This window comes from Castanea sativa, chromosome 10 (genome assembly GCF_040712315.1).
Source record: "Castanea sativa cultivar Marrone di Chiusa Pesio chromosome 10, ASM4071231v1".
Lineage (NCBI taxonomy): Eukaryota > Viridiplantae > Streptophyta > Magnoliopsida > Fagales > Fagaceae > Castanea > Castanea sativa.
This window is the reverse complement of record NC_134022.1, coordinates 24862367-24873742: the sequence shown is the minus strand read 5'-3', so window position 1 is coordinate 24873742 and position 11376 is coordinate 24862367. Positions and strand designations below refer to the sequence as shown.

The 11376-nt window shown below is 35.4% G+C and overlaps 1 protein-coding gene across 3 annotated transcripts; it reads right to left on the bottom strand.

Moving 5' to 3' along the window:
* Positions 1 to 1982: 1982 nt before the first annotated feature.
* Positions 1983 to 10306, bottom strand: LOC142613598 (protein EMBRYONIC FLOWER 1). Of its 3 annotated transcripts, none has more exons than XM_075786013.1 (7): positions 10056 to 10306; positions 8897 to 9105; positions 7790 to 8214; positions 7601 to 7711; positions 6060 to 7516; positions 2845 to 4581; positions 1983 to 2736 (listed from the first exon to the last, which is right to left on the bottom strand). In XM_075786013.1, the coding sequence occupies exons 2-6, from the start codon at positions 9055 to 9057 to the stop codon at positions 2875 to 2877; spliced, it is 3861 nt and encodes a 1286-aa protein (XP_075642128.1). In that variant the 5' UTR covers positions 9058 to 9105; positions 10056 to 10306; the 3' UTR covers positions 1983 to 2736; positions 2845 to 2874. The 3 variants fall into 3 exon arrangements, with proteins under 3 accessions (XP_075642128.1, XP_075642129.1, XP_075642130.1); XM_075786014.1 differs by having other exon boundaries at positions 8897 to 9096; positions 10056 to 10303; XM_075786015.1 differs by having other exon boundaries at positions 2100 to 2733.
* Positions 10307 to 11376: the final 1070 nt, after the last annotated feature.

The window sequence follows — 11376 nt, the reverse complement described above, 5'->3', positions numbered from 1 at the left end:
AAACAAGAGTTTAGAAAAAAGTACAAACATACGTATAATATATAGTATAATATGGATATTTTATATATATACTAATTATGTGTGAGACTAAATAGCATACTTCTATATATATATATATATATATGAAAGATGAATCAAACCCAAGTTTTTTTGTTTTTATTTTTCCCTCTTCTAGTTAATATTTCAAATGTTATTGCACAAAAGGGAGGATCCATCTCCATCTTCGGGATCCGCTAGAACAAAAGCGAGGATATCTGAGATGAGGATGACTCCAACCTGATTACAAGAGAGAATCCATTTTGCTACCAAATGGGCAACAAAATTTAATTGTCTACAAACATGGAAAAGTGAAATAATCCAGAAAAGACTGATTCAAATCCAAGATGAAATCATGGACAAAACAAACCTAAATGAAGAGAATGTGCAAAAAGGAAGACAGAAAAGCAACATGGTCCTATTACAGTATCTACAGTGGGTTTTGATGTATCTTTTTCTTTGGAAAATTTATTTGTTGAAAGGTGGTTAATGCATGGTTGTAACTAAAAAAAAAGTGAGATTTTTATAAAAATTATGCATAAATAAATAAACTAAAAAACTAAAAGATAAAGATCTTCTAAAACTACGGACACTTAACAAGCCAAATTGCTGTAATCAGAAATATAAAATATAATAGTAAATATATTAATTCATGTCTTTATGTTCAAGTCGGTTTGACTTTGGAAGTTTTAACATGTCTTTTGGAAAAAAATGCACGCAATTATATAGCTCCATATAGTTCAAGAGACCCAATTTATTTTATTCTCTTTATATATATATATATATATATATATATATATATATATATATATATATATATATCCTTTATCTTATTCCCTTCAGGCACTTTTGGACTTCCCGTGCAAATAGAATCTGTGGAGTGAAATTTCAAAGCATTCGAAGGGAAAAGTTAAGGGATGGTGCCAATGTTTATCTTCTCTTTTTTTATTTTCTACCTGTTCTTTGAATTCTTTCCTGAACAGAAGTGGCCACACTCACTACCAGCGATGGGACAATTTTAAAATGTTCAATTCATATTTTTTTACCTTTCTTTCCTGAACAAAAGTGGCCGCCACTACCAGCTTAGAACAATTTTAAATTTCTCATATTTAAATATGCAGAAAGGCAAACTAGTTTGTTTGTTTGTTTGAAAGCATAACGACAAGGGAAAAAGAAGAAGTCTGCGGTATTAAATTTAATTTGAACCCAATTTAACTCTTTATGAAATGAATCTTGTACAGTTTTTCTTGTATAAATCAGATGAATCTTGTATGGTAACCGTGCTAAGTTCATTAACTGTATGAAAAATAGAGAGAATATATAGAATTAATTTTTTTTATTTTATAATTTAACAGTTAGGAGTTAGGAGAGAGAAAATTTAAACTATAAATGTTTTTGTTGGAAACATTAGAAAGTATCAATTGAGGTACGAGACCTTGATAAGATAACAAATATTTGTCTCTTAAAATAAATGGAATATTGATTTTTGAAATGGTTACCTTACATTAGGGCAATGTGTAAATATCCATCCAATATTAATTTGGTAACTACAAACACCATAATAATGGCAATAAAGCAAACAATAGCAACTACAATAGCACTGCTATATATGATCCAATTATTCCACAATTACACTTTGCCACGGGCTTGCACGTGTCAACTTATGATTAGATTACATCAATTATACATATATTTACTATTGGTATTTGGTAAAAATCAATCCAATCACCACTTAATATACATGCAAGAGTTGATGAAAAGTGTGTCCGTAGACAAGGCAATAACAAAGTCAAAACCTTTGTAGCCTTGGTTTCAGTGGCTACTCAAGCAGAAAGTATAGGATCAAATTGGGTCTCTTTCTCGTGTCAGCAAACTAGGAAAATAGGTAAAGCATATGCTATATTTTTTTTTTACCAATTAACTCTATTCCACAGAAATCTCAAGTATGAACAAAATTGATATAAAATAAAATGATCATATATCCATTAAAATTGTACTTTTCTTATCACAAAACTATCTTCAAACACAGTATGCTGACGGCTGAAAGGAGCTAAATATACAAGTTTCAGTAAACATAGAAGAATCACATTAAAGTATACATAAGACAATCTTGTCTGTGATATCTTATAAAGTCGTATTCCCAACTCACTCCAATAAAAGCAACACATTGTCTCTTTCAACTTAGTTTACGCGCTATATAAATTACAACAGAAAGTAATAACAACACAACAAGAACTTATTGATGAGTGATGACACCCCCTTGGGGTTACCCTGATACACGCATCCACGTACTACATTATCTAATGCCCTGTTCTTGGTTTCCACTACTACTTCTTGGTCATTGACAGGGCATGGGTTGAAACAAAAATGCATATGAGCCCTTACTAAATCTAAAAGGGCGATTTTGATGATTATACACAACCTTGTGACTATGAAACCAGCATAAAACATCTGATACAGTGATGAACTTGCAGAGAATGTGGGTATATGTACGTATATACAGGCCTTAACTTGCACCAGCATGGATTTTGCAGCTCTGATTTGGACATAGAAAATGCCAAAGACAACCTCAGGTCAAAGTATCAGAGTTCCTAAATCAAAACTCAACTGCTACAAAAAGCATGAGTGGCATTTGCAGTCTGATCCTCAAAAGATATTCTCAATTTGCAGCAGCTGGCAGGAAATTTAAGACTTCACCTGCTGGAATTTAAATATTAGAAAGTTAAAAAAGAAACTAAAATCAATAATGTTTAGAAAAACTATTTAATGAAGACAAATATATAATAAGAGGTTCTGAAGTATTACTACCAGTATGAATTTCAGGAACTGTCACAGAATTCAATGCTGTACACGTTCTTTGATAGTAGTCTGCTTGGGATTCCTATGTCTCTTGCGCCCAACCAAATTACATACAGAATGCCTGCTTTGAGGAGTTGCCTTTTCAAATTTTAGGTCCTCACCTCTAATCATGTATCGATTTCCTGGTACTGGTTTGCTAAAATCAGCTGGATTTTGATTGATACTGCAAATTTCAGACCTTTTTGGACGTTGGGTTGAATTTTCCATCCCATGATATTGCTGGGTAAAAACTGCAGAATCAGATGCACCAAGGACTCTTTTCTGCACACTAGCAACAGGAATAGCTCCAAGATCTGTGCCTAAACTAGCATTGGGAAATACCAAATTTTCTGGTCTACGACCTCTGCTCTGTGTGGGTGATTTCGAAAATTTTCTTTTGTCTTTGTTTTGAGTCTTTAAGGCAACTTGACCTGTAAAATTAGAAGCCCTTTGGAAACCTTTATCATTCTGAAATGAAGTAGATGCACCAACTGTTGGAGTGCAATGAAAACAACCATGGGACTTTTCTGAAAAGTGATTTTTACTGCAATAGTCAGATGATGCGTGTTTTATGGAATCCACGGTCTTATATGCACCAATCTCAATTCTGGGAAACTCCTTAGAATTATGATCATGAGGAAAGGAAGGTCTCTTTGGGAACTTTGATGTTCCACCCATATTGAAGGTAGGACCTGATCGCATCCCTGCATCCATGAGGCTGAGCAAATGCATGGCTGGTATGGTTTCATTAGAATATATATCCATCAAATTTTGGGGAAGCCCAATTCCGTTGTGTTTGCAAGCTAAGGGGTACTCTGCATTATTCCTGCCAAAAGTTTCAGAACCAAAGCTCATATTGTGCTCAAGGCTGGGAGCATTTAGATTCAAAAACTTCAGATCATGATCACTTTTCAATGTTTTCATATTCCCCTTATGCAGTGAACTGGGAAACTGTGGAAGCATATCTATGTTAGTAGACTGAGCTACACCCTTTTGAGGCATGTTATATCCAAAGGGAATTTGATTAGGAATCATGGGTGACCAAAGATGAACTGCTGCTTCAGTCTGTTTTGGAGCTGGCTGCTGTTGTGTGTTACATCCTCCCAAGGCTTGCAAAGTAGCATGAGAAGGCCCATGCCCCACCATACCTCCATTCCATTTGCAATTCTGACCACGACTATGTGTGCTAGAACTGGTAGCAGAAAATTGGATTCCACTGGATTGGTTCTTTTGGGACTGAGCAAAAGTCCTAAACTCTTTAGGGTTCTGAAATTGATCCAGGTGGTTCACATTCAAGTGGTTTCTATCAATAGGAGAAAAGTAATCAACTGCCTTTTGTTTGGGGGGTCCCACATTTTTGTCTGTTGTGATTACACCATTCCTTGCATTTCTAGCCTGCGATATTCGCTTGTGAGTAAGTTCCTCCCGTAACCTCAACTCCCCGTTGCCATATGTATTAGCAGAATCCATCATCTGACCATTTCCTGTATTATTGGTTGTTTCTGACAGGCGTTTCTTATCGTCAGCATCATGAAGACACCTCTCATATTGATTTTTTGCCATGAGTTCAACAATTTCCATGGGTATGTCATCTAAAGTTCCCTGCTCAGACACCTTGTCAGCTTTTTTGTCACTATGTTTCTTATCAACTGCTGAATGTTCCTGAGCTTTACTAGTTTTGGAAATGTTGCTTGCACCAGAATAACCCTGTAAAAAGAAAAATTATTTTCTCCAAACAAGGTATACTCTGAAGCACTTCATCATATCAGTTATAGACACAAAGATGAACAGAAATACCAGAAACTTGAGAAGCATTTCTGAGAAAAACCATGCGAACCACATAATTAGGAGATTTATAGGCAATTTACAGGAAAAAATTATTGCATTAAATGATCCTATATATAACCAAAAACATTGCTATATATGCCATATCATGAACTCTAGAAGAGAATGGGTAACCATCTATGTGCTCATAAATTAGCTTATGAAGGCTTGGATATGGAAATATTATATGTGTGTGTGAGTGTATTTGGAGACAACCAAAACATACGAAGTCTTAAAAGCTGTATGGACTGATCTATATGCTAATTTATAAATGAAAAAATTGAGGTTGGCACTCAGCTAACATATTTAAATACCTCCACTACAACATATAAGATCCAAACTCAACCGAGGTAATGACAATTAGAACAGAACACAAAATATTGATGCTCTCTCTTTATGATTAGTTAAGTATGAAACTAATAGGAGTTTCCAATTAGGTGAATTTTTCCTTCACTTCACAGGGAAAAGAAAAAGGGAAAAAATATTTCCCTAACATATAATGTGGTATAAAATATCTTTGTTACTAATTAGTAATTATGTATGATTACAAAGACAATGAGCAAATACACTTTGAAACAGACACCAATATTAGAATTTATACTCATTTCTTCTTTATTTATGGTCTACCCCGTTTTCAACTTCTTGAGGTGAAGTATATGTAGAAGGCCTACTTCAACTACCCAAATGGTTCTTTTAAGTTCTTGAGGCAAGGAAAAAGTTGGTCCCTGCTCAAGAATGAGAGCTGAAAACTCTTCATTGACTGAGTTGCTGAGTTTAGTCCAGTAAGGTTCTATTGAATTAAGCAAGAGATGGCTCAATCATTGAATGGAAGAGAACAGCTGCAACAGCTGGGAAAGTTTCTTTTGATACATAGATGGTTAGAAGGAAAAGGGGTTGGTTTGACAATGCTTGAGATCAATTTGATGGGCCTTCACTCTTGTAAAGACTGGCCCCAATAGCAAACAAAGCTCTTTACATTGCATTTAAATAATGCCATACTCAAGTCAGGATTTTTTATTTTCTTTTTCTAAATGTTCATAGGAGGTAAAAAGAACATCTTCTGACTCAAGAAGCCTAAACTAATTATTAGCGCAAAACTTCCAAACAATGGTGACCTGATATTCAGACTTGAGAGTGATTGAGGACCAGAAAGGAAGTTGATTCATGACCCAATTGCAGCTCCAAACGACTCAACCAGAGAAATGAATTGTACGAATAAAAGGGAGAGATAATTATGTGTACACACACACACACACACCAACATCACAGCAAAAACCCACCCACATTGTAATCTATATATACATTCGTGTAAACATTGTAATGAAACAATCCTAATAGTGAGAAGAAAGAAAGACTTGTACCATTTGGTGAATTTGAGAACATCCCCCAGCCTCAACCCCAAAGGTGCAGTTATGCATCTCATTCAGGAATGGAATTCTAAAAGTGGTTATCTTGCTCTTGACTTCACAATTTACTCCTTTTCTAGAAAAGGCATCTGTAGGAGATTTAGAAGGAACACTTGACTCTCCAACACTGTTAATTTCTATACGTTTCCTCAAAACCTGATCTACTCTGGGAGTGCCTTCTTGCCAAGGCGACAAGAATGGTTGACCACCTTCAACCCGACGAATAAATTCTGTGTCATATCTTGGTACATCCAAAAAGCTATTAAGAGAAAGATGTAGCCCTTTTTCAGTGGATGAATCTTGCACAGATTGAAATGGAGTAACAGAACCAGTTTGCATGATATCTACATTTTTCCGTGTAATTGGATTATTTCTGAGCATGTTAGTCAAAGGAAAAAGAGCAGCTTCACCTCCATCGACTTGTGGGTTCTTGTTTTTCTTCTTGCACATTTTAGGCTTCTTTTCCGTTCTTAGAGCAACAAAAGGAAAAGTGTCCATTTCTCTGCCTGCAAATTCATCATGAGCTAATCTGAAAGAAACAGTATCAACAGCATTGCTCTTACTTGTATTTCCAAATTTATCCTGAATTCCTTTTTGCACATTTGCTTGGGGCGGTGCTAATGACAAATCAGCACCAACATCTTGCATCTTCTTATTCTTCTTCTTGCCTACAGTCGGATTTCGATCAGTTTTTAAACCTATTTCAGCAAATGCATCCTCAGATTCATTACCCAAAATTGCATCAGTTGTCTCTGCATCTCCCTTCCATGTCTGAGCTTTTTTATTCAAATTATTTGAAGAGGTTATTTCTGGAGGTCTCCACTCTTCATCCTGATCCAACTTCCTTTTCCTATTCTGAATCACAGTCCTTTTAACATTTCCTTGGATGGCCACGTGTCCTTGGGGAATGGAAAGTGTATCTAACCCTCCAGATGCATTGGGGATTCCATTGGATGGAGGATTATCTGTCTCAATGTGATCACTCTTTGCATCACTATTTTTACCCAACAATTCAGTCAGCAGACGCACCTTTGGAGTTTTTCTACGGAGCAAACCAGTTGACTTATCTAGATGATAATCCGGAAGATCATCGCCAACCATAATATCAGCATTTTCAGATGCTTCATAATCACACTCATCAAATTCCAGAGAAGGGTTTCCGGTTGTATGACTCTTGACAGCATTAGGTGCCTCATCAACCATACTGCCAAACTCAACAATCTGACAAGCTTTTGTTAGCTCTGTGTGTTGATCACCTGGAGAAGTTTGTGTTCCTATCTGACAACGTTCAGCAGAATCATTAACTATGCATTTGAGATTCCTATCAGCAAGCTCAATGTCAGCGACTACATGACTCCCACAGCCTGGCTCATAAAATTCAATAGATCCATTGCATTTTGACTTTGGAGCCACTGTTTCAGAAAGAAGCATTATTGTTGTGATAAATATGTAATGCAAATATTTACTGCATGGCTTGCAATTCATAGTAAAATTACCTGCTTCATTTGCATTGCTTCTTTGTATCATTCTTGAATTAACTTCTGGCGCAGCACTTGTTAATTTGGGAATTTCCTTATTGACATTATCTTCTGTACCAATGTCATTCCCTATAAAAAAAATAGTAAATGAGCCAAACACTAAATAGTATATAAACTTCAATAGAACTAAGCTGGATTGAAGTGTACCAATAAAAGTGTTGTTTGCAAGTTCAACTTTCTTTTCTTTCTTATCACTACATAATAAAAGATGGTTGTCATTGCCCAATTTGGTAGAAGTATTGGCATCAACTGATCTTCCATCAAGAACTAGCTTGGGAGCTTGCTGGAAACCTGGGAGAAGCACAGCAGCACTGCCCAGGGATGATACATGGGAACAAGTGCTATTGGATCTACATTTAGTACTACAACAATTCAAGACTGTTCCATTATCTTTTGCAGCACCTTTACTAGCAACCTCACGTAGACAATTTTGGCAACGCCACCATCTGAATTTTGGAACATCTAAAGGGGGAAGAAAAGGTGTTTGCTCCTCAGACTCAGTCTGGTCACCCTCTAAAGAAAATGGATAACATCTCTTCCAATCTTTTTTGCGAATCTCAGCAACATACCCACTGCATCGAAATGCACGAATTTTATAAGGAAAACTTATAAAGAAAATCCAGAAGCCAACCTTTACTACACTTAAAAAAAAAAAAAAAAAAGTGTGTATAAATATTATAATCATTCACTACGTATAACAAATAGGATACATCTGATAACCACCCCCCCTCCCCCCCCAACAAAACCCAAAAAAAAAAAAGACTTTAAATTTTTTCAAATATCATTTCTGTAGGACTAGCAACTTTTAGTAGTCTGTCAATCAAGTTTTTGATGATACTACATGCCACTAATTAAAATAAAAAATTTATTTATTTATCTCTCCAAGAAATGATAACATAGTTCAATTGAGATGACAATTACAAGACCTACACAATTCTCAAATCTGGTTCTCATAAACTGCATATTGAAGCTTGAGATAGCCATTGATAAGTTCTTTAAAGAGTTAAAAGAAAAGTGAGTTTAAAGGCATTCTATATGAGCAAGGAAGCAACACCTCAGTAGCATAACAACCATGCCAACCACATGATTCTTGTAAGAAATAATTGCCCCCCCCCCCCCCCCCCCCAAAAAAAAAAAAAACCAACAACTCACCACACATACAATTACAATAGAACTGGTATTGAATCATTGCCACATATCTGTAAAATTAAAACAAATCTGAAAGACTATGACATGATTAGGGAGAAGGCTTACCGTATAGAAAAATGCTCACACTTTCCGGCATCACTCTTATCCTTTGCACTAACAAGATCTATAGATATCGAGTCAATCTGAATAAGCGGCCCATCTGACTTGGAGACAGTATTAACATTGCTCTGACAATGATTCTCCTCCACCACAATACTCCTCTCCATGTTAGCTAATAATACCACAGCATGCAAATACACAATTTCCTACACCCCCTAAAAAAAAAAGTAACTCAGTGGCATCATTATCATATGCTAAAATTACAATTTAGTGGTAATAAAAGCAATAGACTTGAACACAATTTAAATTTCCATAGTCATTCACAATATCTTAAGCAAAGTCCCAAAAAACATGTTAGGGTTTAGCACACCCACAAAGAGATCAAAAGTGAAGACAAAAATTTTATTGTCAAAATTGTTATAGAATGATTGAGAAGGTAAAAAAACTCTATATAAAGTCATTTCACACATAAGATAACAACCCTTAAGCAATATACAAGTACATAAAGTATTTGGGTAATAAATTTAAAACCCTAGTTTTCCATAAAATAACAAACATAAAGATGTTTGCAGCCTCTAATTCCATTCTCAAACAATCCAACAAATGATGTATCTAAACCAATCCACACAAGGTTCAAAGCAAACCATAAATCAATACCCATATAAATAACAAAGCACACATTAGGGTTTTGCCCTTATAAAAGTTAGATATATCACCACACATTGAGAAAAGTTGAGTCAATGTCCCAATATATATATAACACTAATTAAGACAGACCCACCTCTAGTTTCTCAAATCAAATAACAAAAGCATGAACTTAATTAAACTCACAAACAAAACTTTATAGTTTTTAATTACTCACCAATTCAAAAGCCACTGAATAGTTATAACAACTTGTTGTACAAAAAATCAATCAAAATAACACATGAAAACAGTACAAAAACGTTCAAATTCATCCCCAAAACAAAACCCAGATAGGAAAACACAAAGTAAAGGCTGGACTTGACGTACTAAACGCAGTGAAATGACCTAAATATCTTAAAGAACCCAACTTTGCGTTACCCAAAAAAAAAAAAAAAAACAAAACTGAGAGCGATCAACACCGAGCCAAACAAGGACTAGGAAACCAAAATCAGCAGAAAGTAATTGAAGCATCAAAATTCACCTTGTGAACTCAATCGACGAGTGCCCAGAGACGATGTCGTATTGTTTTAGCTCCGATTCTCCACGGCGAGTCGAGGAAATGGTACTAAAAGAGAGAGAAGTTGGAGGAGATAACGAGTGGCTCAGCTGTGAGATGGGATTCGAAGCCTCGCTGAGTACAATTTGAGTGCGAACTTTGAAGAAACCCTAGAGAGAGAAAGAGAGAGAGAGAGGTTTTCGATTCTTCAGAGAGAGAAAGAGTTTTTATCTATTGCCCTTGAAATGAGGTTTTGTTGTATTAAAAATCATCTATGGCATATGCTATATGTGATAGACCATGTCATAGGGATACACATACATAGACAAAAAGTAAATATAGGGAGGAGAGAGAGAGATGGGTTGGCCAATAGGAGAGGGACAAGTGGCACTAAGGTGCGGTTCTTATCACAAACCATTATGGTGTGTGTGATACAGACAGGAAAGGAAACCCTAGAGTATAACAGTTAAAAAACTACTTAAATTAACTTTGGAAAAATATTCTAGTTAATGTGCCTTCCTTATACATATAATGTCTATAATTTTACACCTGTTGTCCATATATTTTAGTAGGAATCTACTTGGATCTAATGATACTGTGCACTAAATTCGTTGGAATGCATAATGTGTCAGACACGTCACATGTTTAAATTTTAACAAATTCAGTGCCTAAGAATACTGGACTTAATCCGTCCCTCCAATTCTTCCCCTCTTAAATATGCTCACATTTAACATTTGCCCTCTTAAATATGCTCACATTTAACATTTGGAGCAGATGATATGTAAAAACAATTTATATTTAACGAGTATGTAATAATAAGTATTAATTTAAGAATAATTTATCTAATTTTTTTGGGTAAAAGTTTATTGCGGAATAAAAAGTAAAAATATCATAAAATAAGTAGGACGAAAAACCGTCTTAAGTAATAAGGGAAGAAAAAAATAGAGAGGTGGCTTATAATCAAGATTGGAACGCACATCAATTACTATATTAATTAATAAAATAATAAAAAATGAAAAGAATAAGGTAAGTACAAAACTTAAGTACCAGTCATTGTACTGTTGTGTTCCTAGCCCTACGCGTTGTTTACACGCTCTGTTAGGCGGACGGTCATTTCTTTATTTGTGCCTGTCGTGTCAAGTAGGGCTAAAGATGCTCATGCCTTTGCACATAAACGGCTCCTGATTGGTGCGTGTATTACACGTACTACTTCAGAGGGTGGTAGTTGATAGCGAAGTTTGAAACCCTAGGTTCCTCTTGTGAGTCATGAGGATGGAATGGTATCTAACCCTAGCACTTAAGAAAA